Source organism: Xiphophorus hellerii, chromosome 16 (assembly GCF_003331165.1).
Source record: "Xiphophorus hellerii strain 12219 chromosome 16, Xiphophorus_hellerii-4.1, whole genome shotgun sequence".
Lineage (NCBI taxonomy): Eukaryota > Metazoa > Chordata > Actinopteri > Cyprinodontiformes > Poeciliidae > Xiphophorus > Xiphophorus hellerii.
This window is the reverse complement of record NC_045687.1, coordinates 1,148,015-1,174,747: the sequence shown is the minus strand read 5'-3', so window position 1 is coordinate 1,174,747 and position 26,733 is coordinate 1,148,015. Positions and strand designations below refer to the sequence as shown.

At 40.9% G+C, this 26,733-nt stretch overlaps 2 protein-coding genes across 3 annotated transcripts; both read right to left on the bottom strand.

The window, feature by feature from the left end:
* Positions 1-4: 4 nt before the first annotated feature.
* tmem238l (transmembrane protein 238 like) lies at positions 5-1,986 on the bottom strand. Of its 2 annotated transcripts, none has more exons than XR_004342274.1 (2): positions 852-1,985; positions 5-821 (listed from the first exon to the last, which is right to left on the bottom strand). XR_004342274.1 is itself a non-coding variant. In XM_032586402.1 (2 exons), exon 1 carries the CDS (start codon positions 1,252-1,254, stop codon positions 916-918), a length of 339 nt encoding a protein of 112 aa, XP_032442293.1. In that variant the 5' UTR covers positions 1,255-1,986; the 3' UTR covers positions 5-841; positions 872-915. The 2 variants fall into 2 exon arrangements, 1 of the variants encoding a protein (XP_032442293.1); XM_032586402.1 differs by having other exon boundaries at positions 5-841; positions 872-1,986.
* Positions 1,987-5,808: 3,822 nt separating this feature from the next.
* On the bottom strand, positions 5,809-8,597 carry pirt (phosphoinositide interacting regulator of transient receptor potential channels). The gene is made up of 2 exons (XM_032586400.1): positions 8,317-8,597; positions 5,809-6,270 (listed from the first exon to the last, which is right to left on the bottom strand). The coding sequence occupies exon 2, from the start codon at positions 6,267-6,269 to the stop codon at positions 5,814-5,816; it is 456 nt and encodes a 151-aa protein (XP_032442291.1). The 5' UTR covers position 6,270; positions 8,317-8,597; the 3' UTR covers positions 5,809-5,813.
* Positions 8,598-26,733: the final 18,136 nt, after the last annotated feature.

Here is a 26,733-nt window from a genome sequence, read left to right as displayed (position 1 = left end):
TTTGGCTTGTTTAATTCCTTTAATAATCTGCCAGACAAACAAAACATTTTTCACCCATTTTAAGTTATTATATAATATAAATTATAATATTGTCACCTTCCTAAAATAATAACCAAGTCAAAGATGATTTCATTATTCTGAATTATAACCTGGGAGGAACGTTTCGTTCCACCGGCAGATTATCTCACTTATAACCAGAACTTAATTAATTAATTAGTATTTAATTAGTAATTAATTAATCAATAAGGTAATCATTACAACAAGCTTCTATATTTTGCTGAAAGCTTGTAAATTAGTTTTGTCTCATTTTAAATGTTTGAAGACATTTACAGTAAAAGCACTTGGTGAAACGTTGTTTTGCAGTGTAGATGGAAACGCTTTCTGCGGTTTGATGTTGCTGCTAAAATTAGCTCAACAAAGCGACCAGCAGATCCAGTCCGGCTGGTTTGGGTCAGAGAAACGGCGTCACACAGAAAACACACACAAGTCATTTAAAAGCACTTTTAGTCGCTCATTTCAGATTATTGTCCTTCAAACATAAATGTGCAAAGACTTGCTGAAATTTAAACCCAAACTGACAACATGTGGATCAGAAACACAACCAGGTCTCAGTTCTTTAAAGCGTCCAGCTGATAAAAGCTCAGTAGAAGCCGTTTCACAGAGGTCCGGTTGGACGGGCCGCTGGTTCTGGTTCCTGGTCCAGAAACAAGAGTTCAGGTTTAATCTCTTCAGTCAGGCTCCAGAGAGAAACAATCCTGATTTCCAGGCTGCTTCATGTGGATCCGTCCATTCTCTCCTCATGTTGACACCTCAGACCCGATCTGACCCGATCCGACCCGATCCAATCTGACCCGATCCGATCCGATCCGACCCGATCTGACCCGATCCGATCTGCCCTCGTCCAGGCCAGGGAGGTCACAGGATGTCCAGCTTTCGGAGGTTGAGCTCCTCCTCAGAGACGGTGAGGTTCCCCAGGTACCAGAATATCCACAGAACCAGGCTGAGGAAGATGAGCAGCGGCCCGGACAGGACGAAGAAATCCCAGTAGGGCAGCGGAGCGAAGATGCCGATGAGGAGCAGCAGGAGGCCGACCACGTCCAGGAAGACGGCCAGGCCGATGAAGAAGCCGGTGCACTTTCCCTGCTCCATGTTTGGGCCGGCGGCGCCGGTGCGGACAGCTGGGTGTCTGCTGGCGGAGTGACGGGACCGGGAGCCGGTCGCTCCAGAAAACTCTGCTCTGGTCTGAAGTATCATTGTTATTCACTGAAAGCACGCCTTACATTTCTGTCATACCTGAGTGTCAGTGGCAGGACCGGTACCGGACGGACGGGCCGTACCTCCAGCTGACGGCCCGGTTCCTCCCTGCATGCCTGACTCTGCATCTGAACCAGAAACCTGATGGCAATCAGAACCTCTGACATGAAAAACCCAGCAGGCTGGTCAAATTCAGTCTTTGGAAAGTGATTTTTACTGATTTGAGATTTTGTAACAGTTCTGGGACATCGTGGAAAGTTCACACCTTGACCTCCGTCCCTCCTGACCATCTAACAGGAAGTGATGCGTCAGAGACCCGGAGGGTCATGACAACGTCTCGGCTCTGGTTAGAGGAAGCTGGAATTTGTTTCCTTCAGGTGGGATCGTTTGTCTCGGCTTTAGTTTCAGAGTCAGGAGCCTCTGAGGCTCTGAGGAGGATTTTAATCCCACAACAAACAAAAGCTCACCAAGAAGTCAAACCAGTCTGACCAGAGGCCAACAGGAAGCATGACTGGGCCTTTTCTGCCGCTGAGCAGGTGAAACAAAAACAGGTGAAACTTTACATTCTGTCAGTGACATTTCCTCCTGCTTGACAACAAACCCTGAGTTTATGAGAATCTTTATACGACTGAAATCAGACTGAAGTTGCATGTTGTGAGTTTGAGTTGGTGTGAAATTTCAACAATCAGAAAGAAAAGAACGAAGATATGAACAGAACAATCATTTCACATCAAATGAACTGAAATATCACAGCTGATGAAACCCTGTTTTATCCATAATCCATAATTATTCACACTGCTGACAGATTTACATTTAATGTTTGTCAACCAAGAAATGTCTGATCTAAAATATAATAAAACAAAATAAAATGAATATTCATTTAGAATATAATCTGCTCTTATATACATTTGAATAAAAATGACATATTTTCTTCTCAATAATCAGTTTTCAGAAATCAGAACATTTTTTAGTTTAATTTTTTCACTGGTTTTCAGAGGCGCTCCGGACAGACTCTGTACCCTAACCCTAACCCTTACCCCAGCTTCAAGCTTCAGTCTTCTGATTTCACAGCTACATTAATTAATCTGCTATAATATGAATGATAAAATGTTCTACTGGATCAGAGAAACGGTCCGTTTAACTTTTACAGGCGCTGAAAGTGAATGACTTATTGATTATTTTCTAATAAATAATCAGAATCAGTTCAGTAGTGCAAAGGGTCTAGTTAAAACATTAACATACTTGAAACGATAATTGCAGATTGTTTTTGAACTATGAGACATTAGTGAAAACTGGACCTTCAGTCCTGGAAGTTCAACTTCTAAACCTGAAAGTTTTTTGCAGAATTCAACATCTGGATCCGGCTGGATGCGAACCGAGCCGATCAGTCCACGGACTGCTGCTCCCCGTCAGCGTCGTCCGTGGAGCCGTCGTAACCCTGGTTCAGGTACGCCGTGGATTTGCCCCACGTCACCTTGCCCTGTTTCAGCGGAAGCGTCCCCGCAGGGCTGCGGTCCTCGTCCTCCACCTCGCACTTCACGCGGTCCTGCGCGGTCACCTTCTGGCTCAGCCTCTCCGAGATCTTCCCGGCCAGCAGCGCGATGCTGCTCCTCTTCTGCCCGTCGTACTCCGACACCTGGATGTTGCCCACGTACCACATGAGCCAGCAGGCCAGGCTGGCGAAGATGATGAGGGAGCCCGAGTAGATCAAGAAGTCTCCGTAGAACAGCCCGTCGATGCGCAGGTCGCCGAAGATCCCGACGAACAGCAGAACCAGGCCCAGGATGTCAAAGGTGACGGCGAGCAGGAAGAAGGGCAGGCAGGTCCCGATGCGCTGGAGGAGAGCCATGCTGGAGCGGGCTGAGGCTTTGCTCTGGCCGGGATCCTTCATCCTTTGTATAGCGGAGCAGGTCGGGACCGCGCACCAGCAGAGAAACGCCCCACCTTAAGACAAACAGCTTCACCCGCACGGAGCGCAGTTTGCTGAGGGTTGAGCCAAAGCTGCGGGCATCTGCAGCAACAATCACATGCATGGCTTCCAGGAGAACATTAACATATTATTTGCTTGTCAAATATTCAGCAGGAGGGAAACACCTTTCACCTTTTTACTGCAGGTCTGTTGCAGCTGCTGCAGCTGCTGCTGCTGCAGCAGCAAACATCTCACCTGAGGACGAGCTGGTTCTTAAAATGTGATTGATTTGGAATAAAATGTCATTTCTGTGAGAGATTATGTTCATTCTGTGAAAGAAACAAAAACTTTAAGGCTTTTTGATCAACTTTATGCCAACATAAAGTTCTTGTCTGTAGTTTATTAGAAAAAGGAGTAATGTCCCCCAAAAACTCAGAAACGTTTAGATTAAGTTTTCTAGAAAAACTATGAACTTGGATTTCTTTTTAGAAATTTTGAAATTAAACTCTGGAATTTTGTAAAACAACAACAACAAGGAAACGTCTAAGCTTGAATAATCGAAGTTTTGCTAAAACATTTTATTTGCAGTTTATTTTCTAGAAAAAACAAAAAAACTTCAGAGTTTAAATGTTTGATAATTTACAAGGAAAATTTCTGACATTTTCTAGAAAACCTTTGAGGATCAATAGTTGAAATGTTTTTTACTTTTGAAACTTAAAAATCTTAAATTTTTTCTAGTAAATTAATGAGATTAATGTTTTTGGCAGAAGTTTAATGTCATAATATTTACACAGGTAAACATTTATTAACAGAAGATTTGAGGTTCTGGACGGTTCTGGTCTTTTCTGGTCAGAATCGTTTTGTCCGTTTTGCTCTGAACTCGAGAAGCAAGAAAAAATGAAGATGGAAAATAACATTTCAGAAAATTATTTTAGCTTATATTTAAAAATAAAGTTAAAATAGATTACATTTCATGATAAAATTATTTAAAAGTATAATTTTTTAAAATGATTTTTGCATCCTGTCAGCAGTCCAGCCTGTTTGCTTCTGAACTTCAACTCAGTTTTATTTTAGAAAGTAAAAGTTTTTCCCACATAGTCAGGTTAGCTTGCAGAGATTTTCTTTAAACTATATTTAGTCAGATGACAGTAAAGGCCAACATGTCTGTCAGTGAGCTTGTTTGAATGTTTAACTCATGACCAGTCTGGGTTTTTCCGCCACGCTGCAGCCGAGGGAAAACTCAACCTAGATTTGCATTTCATTTCTTAGGAAAATTGAAGATGAGCTTCTTGGTGACTGAGTGCGTCATTCAGCGAGTCTTCATGTACACATAAATAATAATATCTGGTTTTCAGAGGGGATCTAATGGAGAACTGGAGGAAATGGGGAGGTTGGGGGTTAAACTCTGTCATTTCCTGACATCTGATGAAACTAAAGTGAAACTGTAAAAACTTGTTGATTTCTCTTCCCAGATTTTCCAGAAATAAAGTTGGATCAGCTGATTGTTGCTACAGGATCTGTTATTATTAATGAATTCATAAAGATGACTTATTTTCCACACACAGCCGGTTGATTTATCACTGAATCCTCCTGCAGCTGAATCTGAATGTTTTTCTTGTCATTTACTATTTTAATCTTTTTTGCCTCGCTCCAGTCAGACTCTGATCATTTGCATCCTTCAAGGCGGAAAGCATTTCTACTCCTTCCTCTGCTGCACAGCGAGCTGCTTACTGGAAGCAACAAGACAATAAAACGGAGAGTAATAATTATAAACTCTTTTAATTATTCATGAGGCTGAAACTTCACTTCTCTCTCGTATGAATATTTAAAATGTCTCTTTGCTCAAGCTCATCTGTGCTAAAACCTTGTAAATGTGTGAATAATCGCGACCGGAAGTCACTCACAAAGTTATACTGTAAAAAATTAACAGCAATATTTTGTGGGTTTTCATTTTTCAAAGTCATATTTTCAACATGTTATTCACACATTTATAAATATCAGAGAACTAAACTAAATATTTCATTCACAAGCTAAATATTTAGTCTGCAAACTACATATTTAGCTTTCAAATTAAATATTTAGTCTGCAACTAAAAATGTATTTTGCCAACAAAATGTTTAGTTTAGATTTGTTTGTAAACTAAATATTTAATTTGAAAGCTAAATATTTAGCTCAGACAAACATTTAGTTTGGAACTAAATGTTAACTTAGCAAAACAGTGAAACCCAAATTTTGTTTGCTAAATATTTGTTTGCAAACTAAATATTTAGTTTAAAAGCTAAATATTTAGCTCAGAGTTAACACTTAAGTTTGGAACTAAATGTTTAGTTAGCAAAATAAATATTTAATTTGTGGCTAAATATAAAGTAAGCATTTAGTTTGAAACTAAATATGCAGCTTGTTAACTTCATATTTAGTAAACTAAATATTTACTTTGGGATTCTGACATTTATAAACTAAATGAATAAAGTGACAGACTAAGTCAACCTAAATGTTGCCGTTAATGTTTTACAGTGTAACTCTACACCCGACCCCCCGCTGACCCGGCGGGGAACAGAAATGTCTCCATGCTGAGCCGCATCATAAATATTTCTTGGATTTCATCTCATGCTGAAAACGCCGCAGCGTCACCGGGAAACCCCCGATGACGTCACACGTCGACGGCCGGAGGCTTGTAGTAGCCGAGGGGCCTCCGCATGTGGGAGCGCTTCCTGTTCTTCTTGGTGATGGGGATGAGCACCACCCCCACCACCAGCACCATCAGCCCTATGGACAGCAGGGCCGGTCCCAGCAGGGCGGGGGCCGGCTGGCACTGGCTGGCGAAGCACAGGCCGCTGATGATGACGCCGCAGGCCAGGAAGCTGCCCCCGGTGGACATGAAGTGAATGGGGAACCAGAACACGTCGCATCTTTTGGGCGGCGGCTCCGGGGTCCAGAGCGACTCGCTGCGGGACAGAGAGAAGACGGTGCTGGCTGCGTGGCTGGGCGGCGTCAGCCGGTCCTGGGACTGGGAGAGGGCGCACTCCCCCAGGGGGATGTTCTCTGGGCTGCCCGGCATGACCTCCAGGGGGAGAGAAATCGGTCCGTGAGGAGAAACGTGGCTCATCCTGCACCAGGGAGATTATTAAAATGATCATAGATTACACTGAATCTTCCCACATTCATTGGTGATATTTTAGTTATTTCATCATTTATTACTGATCTCTGTCACCTTGTGGAGTAAATATGTTGGAACATATTGAATTTAATGTAAGTTTATGACATCTGCACTGTTTTACAGTTACATGAACAGAAATAGGAACATTTGATTTGAATAAAAATAAAACATCAACAGACATAATATCTTGTTACTGTGGGTCAGATCATGTCTCAGCGACAGTAACACATAAATCCAGCCTCATATTTTACATCTCTAATCTCAGTTCATTCACACATTTAACCAAACAAAGGATTTGAATTCTCTTAAATAATTACTTTTTAATTTAATTGTTGTTTTTTCCATTTCAAATAATTTCTGAATACATTTTAAAATATGCTTTATCAGTATTGACTTGATGAACATTCTCATTGCAGGATCATTAATAACTCGACCACAAGTAACATAAACATTATTTATCTAAACAGCCTTTTTCTGTAAGACTAAATCAGTTTTTCTTTAGTTTCTTATTCATGAAGTAAAAATGTAAATTGAGCTAAAACTGCCGACTCACTTTGATACTGAGAAATAAAACCCTCTTCATCTTTAGACACCTGAAGGTTTTGGGTCGCAGCTGGATGGTAATCAGAACTATTCAGAACTTCATCCAGATCCAGCTAAATCTAAATGATCCCAGAATGATACTGCCACTACCGTGCCTCCCTGTCTAAACGTGTCTTTTTGCTGATGTTGTCCTGAAATTGTGTCCCAGATTTTGCTGTTTGGTTTCAGCAGATCAGAAAACATCCTGGTTGAAATTTGAGGAGATTTTCCAGCAGATCTGGATGTTTTCCAGGAATAAATGACTAAATAATACTTGGATTGAATTCCTACGGCTCCTGTGGTTTGGAAGTGTCTCTGAGCGATCGAATGTCTTTTTATCAGCTTTTAGAAATGTCCAGGTTTTGTAATGACAACAAATCCCAAATTTTCTCCAAATACAAGTAAATGACTTCACTGTATCCTTGTCCTGACTGATACCTTTGCACAATGAGATACTTTGACCCTTTGTAATAATTTCTACAAAGAAAATCAAATTTATTTCATGTTTGACTGAAACTGATGACTGAGGAAGACAGAACACTGAAGCTGATTAAATTTAGTTCTTCAGCAACATTTTCATTTAAAAGTTTATACATTTGATGAAACAGATTTTTCTAACAGATTTGTTTGCTTTTCATCTGAATTGTACATTATGTCATATTTCATGTGGGAAAATGAGTTTTACATGAAAAACCTGACTTTAACAAGGATGAAGCTGCAAGTTTTACATTCTCTTCAAAACAGTTCTACATATTATTTCAAAGTTTTGAACCAATTTAGACTTAATATAAAACTCAGAGTTGTTCCTTTCTGTTTATGGGTTGACTGTGGATTACACTGTTCTCAGTCAGATCAGCAGATCTCTTGTTCCAGTCAAAACAGGAGAAGACAGTTTGAAATGTGATTCCACTGATCAATAAATGACATCATGGTGGCTACATCCGTTTGTTTCCAACAGCCTGAAGCTTCCAGTCGATTTCCGTCCCAAAAAGCTTCATGCTGTCTCTGCCTGCACAGAAACAAACTGCTTTCTGCCTTCCTGATCTTCTGGAGTTTGTTTGTGACGTTCCTGCTGTCGCTGATTCTCGTTTGAGTCGTTTATTTCAGGCAGATGAACTATTTCAGGAACGTTGCTTCTCTGTAAATAATTGCTCTTTGCTAAATTGTTCTGTTCTTTTATTGTCAGGCTTATTTTACTGGAGATAATGAAGCTCCCTATCAATTATTAACACTTTGATAGAAGTATTGATCATGTTAGGCCACACCCTCCACCCTCTATCACTACTACATATCACTGGAACAACAAAGGATTTGCTCGTATGGAAAAAAATAATCTTTATCTTTACAAACATTCTTCATATTTTTAATCCAAATTAGAGTCAGACGCCTTTTAGATCAGAGGAAACAGACTTACCGTTTAGATCTGGTTCAAATCTTCTGATTTTACAGGTTAGAGTCACATGAAGCAGCAAAAACAGGCAGAAATCTTCAGAATCAGCTGAGGAAACCTTCCTCCCACTGCCTGACCAGACAAACCAGTAAGAGGCATCGCCACAGATTCCCACTCAGCAACCCTCTGCCCACCTCCTCTGCTTTCTCCACCTCCTCCGAGGAAACCCCGACCGCCGCAGCCTCACCGCCACTCAGCATGGCTGCATCCTGATGCTGCAGCAGGCGGACAGGAAACCCATCCACCCTGACCCCTGACCCTCGACCCCCAGGAAACTAAACCTCCCAACCCCAGGAGACTAAAACCTCCAGGAGACTAAAACCTCCAAGAAACTAAAATTTCCAGAAAATTAAAAATCCTGGAGACTAAAACATGAGGAGACTAAAACCTGAGGAGACTAAAACCTGAGGAGACTAAAACCTGAGGAGACTAAAACCCTGAGGAGACTAAAACCCTGAGGAGACTAAAACCTGAGGAGACTAAAACCTGAGGAGACTAAAACCCTGAGGAGACTAAAACCCTGAGGAGACTAAAACCTGAGGAGACTAAAACCTGAGGAGACTAAATCTCCGGCTCCAGGTTGTTTCTGTTTCTCCACAGAGGCACCAGAATGGGGCAGCGATCAGGAAATGCCTCCCTGTTGCCTCCATCATCCAAACTCAGACTTTCCAACAGTTTGGCACAACATTGATCCAAAGCAGCCCCCCCTGGCGGTCATCTGTAGTTTTAGTGGAATCTATCAGGTCTGTGTGGTGAAGTTAAACCAGGAAAGAGAAATTATTATTTTCTTCTTCAGTTTCATGCATCGTGTTGCTGCGTGAATCAGATCTGATTCCAGCTGCAACTGAACCGAAACTTTCAGAGAAAAAATCTGAAGCTTCATCAGATTACCAGAGACAATAAAATAAAAAAAATAAAGTAAAATAAAATCAAATAAAATAAAATAGAATAAAAAAAATAAAATAAAATAAAATAAAATAGAATAAGATCAAATAAAGTCTGAAATTGTGATACTATGTATTCACCACCAGAGGGCAGCATCGGCCTGTTTTCCTCCACTCAGATCTAATCTGCAGTAGATTATTTTCATGCTGAATTAAATAATTTCTCAGGTTATTTAATGTTTTTCCATGTTTGCTTCATTTTCCTGTTGGATCTGAATGGATTGTTGCTCATTTATCAATATGCAAAGTAAAAGTTATGCCTGAAAGACAAAATATTAAATCATCCAAAATTATATTTATTTAAAAATGAGAGCAATATTTCTGTAAAACTTTCCTCTTTGCACAACTTTTGGTTTCCTCTTTCATGGCTGTTAAAAACTTTTTTTCTTCTGTTTTTGCTTTTTATCACCTGAATGTTAAAATCAGATAAATGGAAAAGCATAATTATTATAGTTATTATATGTAGAAAATGGATTGGTGGTGAACACGTCCACAGTAAACAATTAAAATGACAACATAAATAAATGCACATTAAAAACTTTTACATCTTGAAACTATTTCTACTGTTAAATGTTTTTAGAAATAAACAAAGAAAAGACAAAGTGTGGAAAGAGCAAAGAGAAACATGAGAACCTGCAGATGTTTTAGTGTTTTATGTCTGTGAACCTCCTGCAGAGTTCAGACTGAAACTTTCTCTCTCTCATACTTACAGTTCGGTCTGAGCAGAAACAGCAGGAAAAAGAAAATCTGATTTCTGGGAAATAAAAACCAAAAGTCAGCAGCAGTAAAACCAGGAAACGATCTTCCTCTGCAGCGCCGGCGGTGAGTCTAATCCCTCCCTTTGCAATCGGCCCTGAAATGTCTTCATATTGTCCATCTGAGTAAAGACCTGAAGCTGTTTTTTCTTTAGCATCTGCTGGAAAAGGAGCTGCAGGCTGGCGAACGCTGAGACCCGACCCGACCCGACCCACTTGGTCCTGAAGGACGGTGGCATGTCTTCAGGCTGGAGGCAGCTGGCCTTATTGACTCTGTGTGTGTGTGTGTGTGTGTGTGTGTGTGTGTGTGTGTGTGTGAGCTTGCTTCAGTCTCGTTTGTCTGCAGCAGAAGCTGTTTAATGGCTGCTGGAAAGATCCAGTTGAAATTGAAACCAAATTTGAATGACAGCAAATAAAACTGATTACATTTCAGCAGAAACTGGAGTTTTAAAAACTACAACTTCTCAGTTTTCATAAACATTCACTGTAATTTGGTGTCACTTTTGAAAACTTGACTTTTTATTTCTATCCTTGGGTTTTAAATAAAATAAAAACCAATCATAAGAAACATTGTCTTTTATGTTGATATTTATGATAAACCATTAAAGAAAATTCACAGCTTCCAACTAACAAGAAACAAAACCTTCATATAGTTGTATCCATATTTAATAGTTTCCACAGCAGTTTAACGAGTTATTGTGGAAGATCCTGGATTTTTCTACACATGCAAATCTGCAAACTGGGAGTGGATTTGTATTCAGCCCCTTTTACTTTCATACCTCTAAATAAACCAAACGGGTTCTTTTAGCAGTCTTGATAGTAAATAATAGTTTTGTGATTGGATCTCAGCCAGCAGGCGCCTGGTTCTGGTTCTGGTTCTAGTTCTGGCTCTGGCTCTGGTTCTGGTTCTGGTTCTGGTTCTGGCTCTGGCTCTGGTTCTGGTTCTGGTTCTGGCTCTGGTTCTGGCTCTGGTTCTGGTTCTGGTTCTGGTTCTGGCTCTGGTTCTGGTTCTGCTTCTGGCTCTGGTTCTGGCTCTGGATCTGGTTCTGGTTCTGGTTCTGGTTCTGGCTCTGGCTCTGGTTCTGGTTCTGGTTCTGGCTCTGGTTCTGGCTCTGGTTCTGGCTCTGGATCTGGTTCTGGTTCTGGTTCTGGTTCTGGCTCTGGTTCTGGTTCTGGCTCTGGCCTCAGAGGTTCGTCAGAGAGAATCAGTGAACAGCCAGAATCACGAAGGAGGAGCGAAAGTTCTGGAGAAGAAACTTCAATTTGCAGCAGAAAACTCAGAAACGTGTGAAGGAAGCCGCTCGGCTCAGACGAGACCAAAATGGATCAGGCAACCTGGAGTAGCGCACACACCTCCAAACTGCCCAGATGACTGATTGTATCTGTTTTATGGATAAAATTTGACTTTATTTCCCATAAAACCGTCTGAGTTGTCTTATTTCCACCACCTTGTCACCGTGTTGAAACCTCAGGGGAAACATCCATCACTTCTCAGGCAGCTGCAGTTTATCGCCGTTCAGACGTTCCAGTTTAATGTCTTGGTGAAGTCAGATCCATCCAGGTGTTCCTCTAATCCTGTTTGATGACAGAAACACAGGAAGCTGGCAGGGATTAGGCCCGATAAGCTGCAGAATGCTGACTCTGCCGTTCGGCTGGACGGTTCTGGTCCGGATTCAGAGGAGCCGGCCGCTGCTGTTAAAGCCACCAGAACTAAGATACTCTAACAACTCCGACCCTGGAGGGTTTTCAAGGCCGCGGATTAAAGGCAAATACATTTTGGCCAAATGAAGCTTCACACAAAGCCTCGTTAACTCCTGGAAAAATATCAATAAAGCTGAGCAGCAACTCATCTGGCTGAGATGCAGCTGATTTACCGACACGCAGAGCTGCTCTCTGCACAGGTGACCTTGGGAAACTAATTAATCTACTTTGCATATTTACAGCCTTTTGTTGGGTAAAGCCAGAGGGGAGGCATGCAGACTGCAGGAAGGTTTTCCAGTTCAGGTGAAGCTTTCCGCCTCATTCTGTAAAATCACTTCTGAAAATCTGATTCTCAACAGAAATGATTTAAAAAAGCGACTGATGCAGATCTGGATGATCAACAGGTTTTAACAGCAGCTGATACGAAATGTTAGTTTATCCATAAAACTCTGCTTATTTGGCGCTTCGCATAATAACACATAAAATGTTATAGAGAATAAAACACTAACAGATTCCTCTTCCAATGACCCAATAAAAAAATAAAATACCAGAAGTTTAAATACATTAAATAAAAAGACATCATTTTTATTGACTGTCAGAAATTAAATCAGATGAAACTTTTCTGGTTTCAGGTCAGTTAAAGTCATCAAAATGATTCTGCTGACTAAAATCCACAACAAGAAGAGAAACAAGATACTTTACTGTGGAGGATTAGTTTGGTCTCAGATGCATCTTCATGTTTTCTTCTTAAAAAATAAAAATTCAGTGTGTGTGTGCGTGGGTGTGTGTGTGTGTGTGTGAGAGAGAGAGCGACAGGAACCTTTCATTTTAATTTTGTTTTTTAAAAAGCACTGGGTTTGAAAACATTGTTTTCAACATGTATTATTATTAAAACCAGACGTTTACATACAGAATGATAACTGTCTCTTTAAAGCGACAGGACGCGACTTTTATTAAAAAAAACATTTTCTACATATTTGTCAAATCTATCGCTGTAAAATATGAGACAGATAATCTGCGAAATAAATTTAACTTGAACAAATAAAAATAACTGTTGATTCTCGACCTGAAACAGGAGAAGTTTGTTCTGATTGAGCCTCAGACAGACACACGCATCTTTTTATTTAGTGTATGTAAACTTCTGGTTTCATCTGTAATCTTGGAGATTGAGGCTGAAATATCAGGAGGGATTTTCTAATCTGGTTCTGCAGCTCTGAGCTTTTCATGAATCTGTTTCTAATTCTCTAAGAAGACATTAGTTTTTCTGTTTATATCTGCTTGTTTGGTTAAGGAAGAAGATTAAAGAAATAAAATAAAATTCTCACATTAAATTCAGAATTTTTTCCTCAGATTTCTGAAATCAAAAGATTAAAGTCAGAATTCTGGAAAAAATAAAATAAAATTATGAGAAAAAAACCTGAATTCTGAATTTAATGGAGGATTTTTTCGTCTTCTGCAGTTGGTTGAGTCAGACAAAATAAACATTGGCCATAAGAAGACAGTTATTAGTAATGACAATGTTAATAAGTTAAATCTGAGTCTGTCTGAGTTTCTCATCTTCAAATCATCGTCCTGTAAGTTCAGGAGCACATCTGGGAAACTTCCAGCTCCGTTTCCCAGCATTCCCAGCATTCCCAGGCCACTGCTGTGATTTTCTGCTTCCTCCCCTGCTGCGGCGCGTAGCAGGCGGAGAGGAGCAGCATGGGGGCGGCGGGGTGATGCTGTGGGACCGAATAAACAGATCAATACTGCAGCCACGTCTCATTTCTGACAGATTTGTTCCTCCAGTCTGATAATTGGGTAACAACAGAGAGCGGCACGCTGCTGCAGAGCCGCAGGTTCCTGCTGGGAGGATCTCCTGCTCCCACTGGAAACCAGCAGAAACTGACCAGTAAACACACAGACAGCAAACTGACCAGTAAACACTCTCCAGAAACCATCAGAAATCCTCACATTGATTAAAGACATTTAAATATTTCACAACCTGGGAAACTTTGCAGAATCCAAAGGATGATTAAAAACCACAGAAGAAGAAAACAGCTACAGAAAATAAAACAAGAATATGTACGTGCAGAATGTGTCCTGCAGTGAATCCAGTCAGAGTTTCTCACCATAAATGAATAATTAAAGGTTTCCTAATGAGCCAGAGTTTTCACTCAGAGGAAACTCTGAGGGCCTTCAGGGGAAACGCGACGCGGGAAACTTCCTCTGGAGAAACCAGGAGCAGAAATGTGGAGTTTCTCTCTGATCCTCTGGCCGGTTTGTGGGATTGATTTCATCATAGCTGGACGTCTGCAGAGCGGCGGTGATGAAACTCTGCGTCTAAAAATAGCCGCTGCTTCGTCTCTGCTCAGGCTTTAAAGCTCAACTCAATCCAGAGTTCATCAGAGAGAAAGAAGATGTTTTCTGTAACATTCCTGGTGCTTTTATTCTGAAGGGCCCTGTAATCTGGGCCGTACGGATCCTCTGCTGGTGAAAAGCATCTGAAGCACATTCAAAAGGCTGGAAGGGGAATTTAAATGCAAACACTCATTTTCATGAAGATGTAACATCTTCCTGTATTAAAGAGACTCTTGACTTTCTCTGTCCTCGGTTTCATCACATCAACTTTCACTTTAGACGAAAATAAAAAGATTGTGGAGCAGAAAGTTTGGGTTCTGACTCGATGGGCCAGACGGCGCCAATCTGGGTCAGAGCTTTACGGAGAGGATTTCTCTCTGGCATGATTCTGACTAGATTTTGTTTGTTTTGAATTAAAGTATTTACACAGATTCCAGTTTTTATTTTATTTTTATGCATTTAAACTCAGCTCAGTTTTCTAACCAGCTCAGTGAAAATGAGGCTATTGGAGCAGAAATTACAGGAGAATTGCAGGAGACGCTTGAACCTGTGCTGAGAATATCAAATTTTCAACTTGTCATCTCAGATCGCGTCAGGTTGTTGGAGTGTGATTCTGCTTTTTCTGCACAGCTGCACCAGCTTGAACTCAGGAGCTTTGATTCAGAGGAAAAGCTCTGGAGGATATTTTATTAGATTTTTCTAAAGATGAAGCGCAGTTCTGCTCTTTCTTCACTGATATGGCAAAAGAACATTTCACAGAACTAAACCTTTCAGTTTTGATCACCCGTCTTTGCTTTATGTCTCTTCCAGGCAATAAAACTGTAATGATGTCCGCTGTGGAACAGAGTGGAAGGGCCCTTCAGACACAGCAAAGTACAGCAAGTTATGACTCCGCTTCACAAGAGAGACTCTGACATCTAATCTCAGAAATCAAGAGGGTCTGGCCTGGTGAACCCGGGGAAATAAGAGCAATCTATCTGGCGTCAAAGGGATGAAAGCAGCCATGATTTTAGAGAAGAGCTCCTGCTGAACGGCTCAGTCCAAGGCCACAACTCAATGCCACTTTGATGCTGAAAGCTGCACAGATGCTGTTGTTTAATCAAGATTAATGGAGAAATCCATTCAGACACGTCGATACGTCTCTGGAAAAACTCCCTGCGGAGCATCGAGCTTTCAGGCAGTTAGGAAACTTAGAGAAAGCAGCAATTAGGGCAGAGCTTCACTTTCACTCCACTCACATGCAAGGTGGAGGCGGGTGATGCTGTGGGCTGGGAAACCAGCTGGCTGGACGTTTTGGGGCTGAACAAAACATCCAGCTATTTTAATGAAATGTCATTAAAATCCAGATATTTCAGGAAAACAGGAGGACAAAGTTCCTCCTGATGAACTGAACTGCTCCCCCTGCTGGTGAGGAATGGGAACATCCTGGTTCTCTGAGGCTGCAGGTTGTGAACAGATGAAGAAAAAGACTGGATGGCTACAACAGATCTACATCTTTTCATTTCATCATTTTACCATAAGTGATGGAAACTGAAACATTTTTTGTAGTTTCACAAAGATAAAATCATAAGACCTTCCTTTGCTTCGGCACAGAGTGAGACTGAGAACAGGCACAAGGGGAGGGAAGCAGCAGCGTGCCGTGTGGTGCTGAGTTATCCAAACTGCCTGACCCAAAGCGGCGCTGCTGTGTTTGAAGACAAAACGACGGATCTGAGTCAAAGAGAATGAGTCAGAATCTGATCCACAGCAACGTGTCATAAATACCAGAAAATGATCCTGACTGAACAAATGATTTACGTAAATAAAGGTCAAATAAAAATCAAACTCTAGTTCACACCTGTGAAATTAAATTACAATGCAGACTGATTAATCAGGAATATTAGTTTTTATGTGAAATTGTGTTTTTTTGTCCTGCTGAATGTCATTTAATCCTCAGATCTCAGTCTGGAGCTGGAAGACTCTCCGCTGCTTCAGCTTGAAAGATTTCATTCAGTTCTTCTCTAACAAACAAGCAGACGAACACTTACTCTCACAGATTGCATCGATACAATTGATTTCTGCACCTTCATTTTCATCTCTCTATCCGGACAGCCATTGATTTTTTTCTTAACTCACTTCATTTCAGCAGAGGAACAGGATTATAATTACAGGCTCTCCTTTGTCTCTGAGGAGAACTTACACGTTTCGTTTGCCTGCAGATGTTTGTGTTGCCGCTCGTCTCCTGACCTGATGGGAATCGTCGTCTGCGTTCAGCACGCTCCCGCCTTTTGTTCTGTAATCGGCTCAAACGTTGCTGGCTCCGCCGAATTCTAGCCGGCTTTACTTTTCTGTACGCTTGAAAACATTGTGAATTATTCATAAGTGGTGTTTTCATCCTGCTTTCTCCACACTGTCACGCTGCATTTTAATTGCTCTTCAGTCTCTCCAGATTTATAGCAGAAACACTAAGAGGTTTGACCTTAACGCTTCAGCCCTCTTGCCATTTGCAATCAAAACATTCATGCTTTTCCCTTCCTATTGTCCAGAGGATAACCCGCTGGGTTCAGCAGGACAGTTAAAAGGCCTAAGTCACCAGGGAGAAAGCTCTTTTTCCTCACTCTTACTTTTCCTCCTTGCAACGCGCTGCCTAAGGTCAAGAGTCTGTTATCAAGCTGAGCAAGAACTGGGCCATAAATCCAGCAAGAGGCGTGCATTTTAAGATGTTTCCTTTTTTTACGCTGAGATCGATAATTGAGACTGTGAGAGATTCTTGCAAAGCCAGAAACTGGAGGGCAAAGAGTCGGGAATGTGAGCGGCTGCATCAGGTCCAGAGCCTGCAGCCGGAGACCAATCGGACCAGAGGACAGGAGTCAGTGTGTCAGCGCTGATGCAGAATGGATGAGTTTCCAGACAGAACATCGTTTAGGCTAGCATGTTAGCTTTGGTTGTATTTACCCAGAATGCCCTGCGCTGTAGTCCACTTCCTGATTTTGGAGCGGTCTCGGCTCTGCTTGGTGTTCAGATTCAAACCGAACCAGAATTCACTTCAACTGAACCCAGATGAGGTTTGGAGGACCAGAGGTCAGAGGTCGATTAGCGTTCACACCTCACCAACTGGACCGGACTTTGACTAGACAAACGGACTTTAGTTGGATTAAAGTGGACTGAACAGGACTGGCCTGTAAGAAACAGTGAATGGGTTTTAGTGCCATCTAGAGGGCATGTTGGGAACTGTTACTGATTTTATTTTAATTAAATGATTTTCATTAAACCAGAAAATGTATTTTTATAGAAAATTTTGAAATATTTATTTTTGTTGTAACTGTAGTGTTTCAGTTATTTTCTCCTTTGATCATTTCTTTATTTTTCATTTTATTTAGTTTAGTTGTATTCATATTTATTTCTATCTACAGTTCAGGTTTCCTTTCCTCCTTCATTCCTTGCTCTTCTGGCTCTTTGCTCATTCTCTCTCCTCTGTTCAGGATTTATTTATTTCTTGTTTCCTGAACCCTCCTGTTCACCATCTACTCTTGTTTTCTGTAAGTTTTCTGTCAGTCTTAATAAACTTTCATCATGCTCATTTTGCTGGGCCTCTTCAAAACGTCAGCATCACTTCCAGTCACAAAAAATAATTTAACTGTAAATCTGCCAGGGGTGTGAATAATTTTGCTGTTTTCTCCTGGGTTTGTCCTGCAGAAATGTTAATGTGATAATCTTCATTCTAACCAACATAAACTGTCAGTCCATCCATTTCTTCTGAACCTGCAGCAGGAAGCTGTGAAGCGGCTGGCATCCTGGTATTGAGCCTGTAAAGCTTTAAGTTGCTCTTGTAGCTGAAGTGAGTCTGAATCCCTGAAGCAACATGATCGACTCTCCAACTAGACGAAAATCAATCTCATTTCTGCACAGATCTGGATAGAAAAATGAAACTGACAGTCGTCTATTGAACCGTCTTCATGCTGAATCTTTTCAGCCAACAGGGCTGAACTTCACTGAGACCTGTTCATAAAGACAAACTAATTACATGAAGAAAAGAGGAGAAAGACGAAGGCTGGGTGAAATGATCAGCTTCTGATTAGACGAAGCCACATCAGGGAAAATGTTGCTAATTAGGTTAGCAGTTAGCCTGGTTTTCACCGAAGAGAAATCAAAACCGAGCTCATCATTCTGAAAACTGAAGCCTCCTCATGCACCTCGGTTTTGCTTTTTTATATCTCATGACCCTGTTTTCATGTCCCAAATTTCAGCCACAATCAGCCATTTTTAGCTCGAGGTCCTTCTGACATCTACCAGGTTTTCAGCAGCGAGTTATGAAGTGTGATTTAAAACCTTCTGTAGAACCAGATCTGGGATTTGTCCTGTATGAAATGCTGCTGGATGTTGGTTTCAGAGGAATCCAGCAGCCTGTGGCTGGTTGATACAGATGACAGGATTAAGCCGAGACTGAAGGCTCCGTTTAGCGCAGAGGTTTAATCAGAAAACAGTTTGTCTGTCTGCAGAAACGCTGCAGCAGGTTGAAGCTGTTACCACTGGAGCTGAAGCTTTTCTGCTGGAATTAAAGAAATCAGCAGGTTTACAAATGAAGGTCATGCAGCGTCTTAAATCTGGGACAGCGCCCCCTGGGGGACGAGCTGCTCCTCGGTCTTAGAAACAGCTGGACAGGCAAGAAGCAGAATCTGTTAAAAGTTTGTTTAAATTCAAACAGCTGTCTTGGTTTTGGTGGATGAATTAGTTTTTTGTTTTATTTCTCGGTGTTTCACAGATCTGAGGATTTTCACTGCTGTTGCTGAGAAGCTCACAGGAGGAGGCTCAACCAAGGTCCAGCGAGGAGGAAGAGGAGGAAGAGGAGGAAGACTCTCCGTCTGCAGATAAAGGAAATGCCTCGACCGGAGCTCGTCGCAGCTGGACGGACGGACAGCCGGCCGGGTTCTGGTCCAATAAATCCCTCTTCAGAGTCTGAGGAAAAATCTGGTTTCCAGTTTTGAAAAAATTAAAAAGACTTTTTAGTTTGTTTCCTGATTGAGGTGCAAAAGAATCAGTGGATCAGTTTCCAGTTCACGATTCAAGCTGCAGAAATCAATTATTCTCATAAAATGATTGTTCATTTAAATTACATAATAAATAAAATAAATAAAATCTTTTTGCTGTAGCAGCATTCCTGATCATTTGAAGCAAAGGATTCATCAGCAGCTAAAACATCCTGAAAAGGTTTTACATCAGAGCATGAAGCTGATCAATTAACCAATTAATACCTGGATAATATCAGGAGGCTTTTAATACAGAATTAGAACAAAGTGAAACTAAAACTGCTGCTTCAGCAGTTCTGGGGAGAAAATCTTTACAAACAGACAAAAGTTTTTTTTATGCAAAATGTACATGTGTTGTTCTTTCAGCAAATGGCCTATTCCAAGTCTTCCTGACTCTATCCTGGGATGTCCTAGTTGGAAGACTGTAAGTGATTCTGTGTCTTGTGTGCCAGAGGTTTTTTTCTCCTGATTTTCATCAAACTGGTTTGACGTTTTGAGACGCCAAAGTGTGAAACTTGTGAAAAAAGCTGAAACAGTTTTTAACTTTCCTGTTTGTTTGACTCGTCGTCTGGATCTGATCTTCTACGCAAACCTTCTCAGCTTTCCTTCAGGAAATCCAGATAAAATTCAACACAGGAATTGAGTTTCAGTTCGGTTTAAATGAACTGTCAGGAGGAATTTTGGTTGTTTGCTGCTTTGACCTTAAACCAAAAGGTCTCCTAGACGTAGCGCTCCTGTTTTGACAGCAAATAAACGTGAGCAGGTTTATAAACCAGGACAGCTTTCATTTGCTCAGCCTTTCCAAGGTGTTGTCTCTTATTATTTCATCTATTTCTCTGCTGCCTTTCCATCAAACGGACCCAGAGTGGTGTTGGTCTCTGGAGATGACCCGATCAGCGGCGAGGCGCTCTGATCCGCTCTGTGACCCGATCGCCCCGCGGGCCGGAGGCGTCTCCCACCAGGAAGAAGATAAAAGCTCCAAGAGCGTCTGACTCCAACATGCAGGTGAGAACATCAGTATGGGAGGAAGGCAGCGAGGAATGACAGCAGAGTGAGTGAATCTAACAAACCCCCAGCGTTGTTATCGCCGCAGCAGATGGAGGAGAACAGAGAGCAGGGCTGTGATTAATGGAGGTGGGTGTCGGTAAGACAATGCAGGTGGGATATTAATTCATCAGTCTGGCAGGAAGCTCCGTCTGTAATTGGAGAAGATTCTCTCAGGATGTGGAACACGTAGAAAATGAAAAGCAAAGTTTGTTCAATGTCAGAAACGGCAAAAAGGAAATATATCTTACACAAACGGATCTGCAGCTCAGAAGGCATCTTCACACGAAGGTCACATTTAGTCTTTAATATTAAACTTCACCTCCATCTAGAAGAGACAGGATTTAAAAACACAAAGTGATGTTTCAAAAAGGAAGGAAAAACTAAAGGTTTCAGTAAAATAACATCAGAATTAAATGAGCAAAAATTCAACCAGAAATACAAAATGTGAATATAAAATTAATTACAGAAAGAGAAACTCTGAAGTTTCAGGATTTGGGTTTTGGAAATGATTCACCAGAAAATCTAAAATAAGATAGTATCTGGTTTTCAAAAAGAGAAAAGAGTTTCTGTTATTTCCCATCAGATAAGTAGAGCTGCTGTTCCTTCAAAAATATAGATGTTTTTCCAGATCCCATCAGAACCAGTTTAGAGAAATGGACTCGGTTCTGCTGACTCTGCCTCAGAAGCTGAAAGACGCTGATCTGAGCTAAGCCCCGCCTCTTCCGGTTTGAACTCAGCCTCTTCCTGTCCGAGCCCCGCCTCTTCCTGTCTGAGCACCGCCTCTTCCGGTCTGAGCCCCGCCTCTTCCTGCCTGAGCCCCGCCTCTTTCAACCGCAGGTAAAACTACTATAAATGATTGGAAATACAATAAAACCAGTAAGATTTGATCAGAGGAGAGTTTCATGCAAACTGGTTGTAAAACTGCAGTTAGAGCAGAAAGTTTTTCCCTGCAGATACTCAGACGGGAGGTTTCCTCTGGTGTTTCAGGAATATTTCAGATTAGTTTCCATAATTGTTGCGATTTCTGTTATGATGGTAATTATCATCATCACCTTCCAGACAGAGAGTAAAGAACTGATGTGATGAGGCCTGAGCTCATCAGCCGTTGTTCTCCAGGCTTCATCAGGACGCTGCTCTAATCATCCTGAAGTTATGGATGATTAGAAGTTCTGGGTTATTACCTGCAGGTCTCCCCTCCATCGTCATCCTCTGGCTGCAGATCGGACCGACAGGAAGAGAAACTCAGATAAACCAAATCCATCTAAAAACAAATAATGATGGGGCAATAAAGTGCAGATTTTCGCAGCTTGTTGTGTCTGTTGCTGTGAATCTTGGAGTCTTATTTCTGAGGAGCGTTGAGGCTTTTCTCTGTTTTTCTCTTCCAGCCTTCAGATTAACTGCGGATGTTGAGGTGGCCTGCCGGCTGCTGGGCCGTTTCCAAAACCTCCAGCTCCGATCGGACACACGATCACATGAGATAAGAAAATCAGAGAAATTCTGACTCTGGGTTTTGGTATCACAATCTCTGCTTTGTTAATCTTCATGTAGTTCTGTCTCTTTTTCTTATCTTTTGTAGATAAAACAGGGATTTCTGCCTGTCTGTAGATAATTATTACTTCTAATGAGGTGAGATAACAGATTATCTCTTCTACAACGTACCCATTGTTTCTTTTATCTAAATGAAAAGCTAAGTTGAGTCATTTAAACAGTAAACTGTTAGCGCCTGTAAGTGTTTTCTGTTTCACTTCGCAGCAGGAGTTTCAAATGTTTCACATTTGGAAAAAAAAATCATATTCAGATGATTTTTTTAGTGGTTGGACTTGATTAAAACTTTTAATTGAGTTAATTGCAGGAGCTGAAATTAAATAATTGCATTTTAATCAAAAACTCTTAATCAACAAAATAAACAATATTTTCCATCCCAAACCCTCTTTTGCTGCTAAATTACTGAATAAATAACAAAGATATTTACAGCTTTTAATCTGTTTTTCTGTCCGCTCAGCTTTTCAGGAGATTCTTTAGAAATGTGGGCGCTGACATTAGCGTTAGCTGCTACATGCTTAGCATTGAGATGCTATTTTAGCTATTTAGCATAGCTTCGCTGATAGGCTAAATGGTTTTAGCACAACTGGAACACAACAACAGTCATTTGAGCATCAGGTCAGTTTGAAGCAGAAATGAATCGAAGGTGGACGGAGAACAGCAGCTTCATCGTCCATCACTGTTAGGATTCTGGTGCGTCAGTTTTACGGCTGTACCGGAAACACAACACAAAGGTTCCGGCTGGAACATAAACAAAACGATTTGCTGCAGGCGAGGAAAGAGTTACAACAACTTTGCCAATATTTTTGTTAAAATCAGATTTTAAAAGTGCATTAGAGGAGAACATGCTTTTGGTTGGTTTATTTAAAAATGATGGGATTCTTCGATTTGATGAATTTAATCAGATTTTTCCCTTGTTGACCTCAGATCACTGATCTGAGTCAGGAAAGGTTGATTGGTTCATGTCTGTTATTTAGTTTCCCTCAGTGGATCTGCAGGTGCAGCAGCAGCAAAGAGCAGCAGGAAACAAAAAGTAGAAAACGATACATGAATTTAAAATATAATAAAAAACCATAAACAATCCAGCTGTTCTTGTTCAGGTCATCAAGGCAAGAAGTTTATAAAAGTAAACAGAAGTTTACAAATTAGACATTTAAAATCGATCAGGAAACAATTGATTTTTGTGTTTTTATTTGCACCAAAGTAGAAAACCTTCGAGTTGGAAATATTTTTTCCCTCCTGATTCAACAAATATCCGTTCCAGAGCAGAAACACTGGCTGGTTGAGCTGCAGCTCCAGTATTGACTGTTCTCATTTAAGCAAAGTTGAGGCAGTATGTCTGACAGATCAATAGCAGCCTCCTAAGAACCCCCCTGTGTGTGTGTGTGGGTGGGTGTGTGTGTGGGTGGGTGTGTGTGTGTGTGTGTGTTGCAGTGAGGCCAGCCTATTAGCTGCAGCCATCATCCTGCTCCCATGGCGGCGCGGTCACCGGTGGACGCACCGTGTTTACCCAGCCAGCCTCCTTAAGCTCCCGGCTCCATTAAGTCTCTGCATTTCCTTGATGCTCACATCCATCCATTCGTCCCTGGAGGCGGGGGGCGTCAGGGGGTCCAGCACTGAACCATACATCGCACCAATTGTCCAATTTGTGCTCAGGTTGGTGCTGCTGCTGTAATTGCAGCTCAGATAAAGGCTCCTGTTTACGGCGGTCAGCGGCGGAACGGAGCGAAGGGCATTTATCACCGGAGAGTTTCCTCTTATTGCACTGCAGCTAATTTCAGAGGTAAATGCGGGAAATATAACACTTATCTCACCACTTCTGTAGAGCCTGAGGATACATTTTGTGTTTAGTATAAAAAATATGATGGATGAAAATAGTCAGAAGGTGGAAAAAAGCTCAAAATGCCGAATGATAATTTGATGAAGCCCATAAATAAAGAGATCCAACAAAAACACCTGAAAATACAGAATGAATAAATATTACACATATCTTTAGTTTTCAGCCAAACAGTTTTAATGTGAAGGAGAGAAACTCAGTGAAAAGATGTTTGATATGGGAAATACTCTTTAAACAAATATGTTTAAAACCACGTCAAATGCAAATTTAACAAATAAAAGAATAACGGGGATTGTTGTTGAGTGTGAAGATTAAAGACCAACTAACATAAAACAAACCAAGGAAAAAGTAAAACATTTTTCTAACATGCATTTCTTTTTCAGCAGTAATTTGCATTACAACTTGTTCCATAGCAACACTTTCCTGAAACATCTTTTCCATTTTGAGACGTTTCCAACCTCACTTCCTGTTTGTCACAGCCAACATGAACAATTAGCTCCAAACATGCATAGTTTGTATTTTCTTTTTTACAATTTTGTAGTTTGTTAAAAATGTACATGTCAGTAGGATGACCTGGAGGTCCAGGAGTTTTTGAGTTTTGGTTTGCTGAGCGAGTCCAGAGTCTGAGGTGAAACTTCACCCTAACCTGGGCTGGGTTTGCAAAGTCGGCTGCGGTTAGAAAACCTTCGTACAATAAAACTGTTACTTTGTTTTTATCATGCATTAGAAAATTTCTGCCTCAAAGTTTGAGATTAATATAAAAAAATTTCTGTTTCAAAGTTGAAAGTTTTTGACTTTTAAAACATTTTCTTTTACAAAATTTCTGAGATTAACTTCACCATTCTGAGGCTTTTCTTTCAAACTCGTTTAGAGCTCAGAAAGTTTCTTTATTTTCTATAAAATTTCAGAAAAATTTCAGAGTTTTTTGTCAGAAAGTTTATTCTTTCTGACGGTCCTGGTATGTTGTTGTATGTGACCTGGTTGCTGTGAGTCAGCCATTAACTCAACCTGAATTGAGCAAACATTGATATTCTTCAGCACTTTATGAATCTGTCTGCACAGGAAACCTGAGCAGGTGTGCAGACAGGTGTGCAGTCCAGCCACGCCCTCCTGCAAAGATCTTCTGCTCAGAGAGCTCTCACTCTCACATGGAAAAGTGTTAAATGTGATTAAATTCAAAGTTCTCCAGTTGTTGACCACACCCATAAATCAGCTGATGCATCTGGTAAATTCATGTTTATGGGAAGGTTTATGTGACTTCATGTTAATCCGGCAGTGGTGTCCACAGTGGTCCTGCATGTTTTCATTCTAACTTCCTAATGAGCCATGACTGGGTCCAGGTGCGTTAAACCAGGCAGGATGCCGGGCCTCCAGTTTATGGAGTCAGACTAACTAAAAAAAACAATCAGATTTTTAACTCCAAACTCAGCATATCATAGTTTACAGTCTTTTATCCTTTAGTATGCAAATATTTCTAAATTGCATTCAGTGCTTCAATTCCACTTCTAGCAATTTAAACTACAAAATGATAAATTATACGCTGAACCAAAACATCTTTAGCATTTTTATCCGTTTTGAACAGAGTAAACACAAACACACAGAATCTCCTCCTTCAGGCTCAGCAGCATCACGAACTCAGAAGGACAGAATCCATTTTTCCATCTTTGAGTCACTCAGCTCCACAGAAGCTGCGTAATCCGGACCATGTTGGGTTTTCTGCCTCTGCAGCTTCAGTCGGTTTGTGACTGAATCGTGTTTGTGATACTGCGCTCTGACAGGCAGGAATAACTGAATCAAACAAAACAAGGTGTAAAAGCTCTGGCTTCGTCCCGCGGGTCTGAAAGTGGTTTTGTGTTTCAGTCGTTTCATGGCAGACCCCCTGCTGCTCCGCGGCTCCAACGTCTATCAGCAGTTTTAGAAAATTCACAGCTTCAGTGTGGAAAAGGCTGAACAAAGGAGGAGAAGAACAGCAGCAACTGGACTTTATCTGGACAAATTATCAAATGGCAATAAAGTCAAAAGTAAGTTTAAAAAATGCTTTAAATATAAAAAAGTTTCTTAGAAGCGGCGTGCTTACATTATCACCTCTTTTTCTCTAGCGATTTTAAAAAGTGACTTTAATCTACTATTTAACATAAAGTCCATAAATCTGTCCTGAGTGGCAGGAAGAGACACAAAGTGAAAGAATTTGAAATAAATTGGCTTTTTATGAACAAATAACTCTAAGCAACTTGTTAGCAAAGTGTTTTTCTAAGTGAAATGCTGCAAACTCTCCAGCCGTCCTGTTGCTCTGCTGCAGTTTGGTTCTGCAGATCCGACCGTCACAGCTTGTTCTGAAATCAGCTTTAGTTTTCTGTGAATATCAGCAACATTTCAGAAAGTCAAAACGACGATTTTAGAGGAAATTAAAAAGTATTTTAGATTCAAATCATTTAACCTTGAACTGTAAAAGTTTAACTTTGCCTTCCAAGGCTGTTTAAAAAACTTTGCTGTTTTTTTGAAAGGAATAAAAGTAATCAAAAAATAATCTGCAATGTTTTCAGTAGGAAGGTAAAAAGTTTCAAGGAAATCCAGGTCATTTTGTCAGATGTTACTGTGAAAACTGAAAGAACTGCTGTGGATGGAGAGGAGGGACTTCCTGTGATGTACAGAGTCTAAAAGTATTAAAACCCCTGAACCTCCTTCTGTTACGTCCAGTAATGTCCACAGATTTATCTGTAATTCATTAGGCTTTTATATGACAGATTAAAAGAAATAGTTCACATTTATGAAGTGGAATAAATGTTTTATCTTAAACTAAAATTTGAAACCTGTGGTTTGGATTCGATTTGAATTCCTCCAACCGTAAAACTGGACAAACTGGAATCATGAAAATAATCAGAGTTTGGGTTTTGCAAACAAAACAATTTGGAAAAAATAAAGTTTTTTTGACTAAAGGTTTTTGCGTTAGCATGAGTTGATTTTTTTTTTTTTACCCCTCCAGGGGGCCTTTTGTGGGCTCTAGTGTCCCTTAAATGACAGCAGGCTGACAGGAAACGGGGGAAGACATGCGGCAAATGTCGTCGGGTCCGGGAGTTGAACCCGCGACGGCCGCGCCGAGGACTCAAGGCCTCCAAATATGGGTCGCGCTAACCGCTACGCCACCACGGCACGCCCATGAGTTGATTTTTTGTCTGAAAGTTTATTTCAGTAGAAACTTTTTCTGCATC

What these genes read in the sequence shown, in the direction of transcription:
- tmem238l (XM_032586402.1), bottom strand. Translation starts at nt 1,254, where the DNA reads ATGATACTTCAGACCAGAGCAGAGTTTTCTGGAGCGACCGGCTCCCGG.
- pirt (XM_032586400.1), bottom strand. Translation starts at nt 6,269, where the DNA reads ATGAGCCACGTTTCTCCTCACGGACCGATTTCTCTCCCCCTGGAGGTC.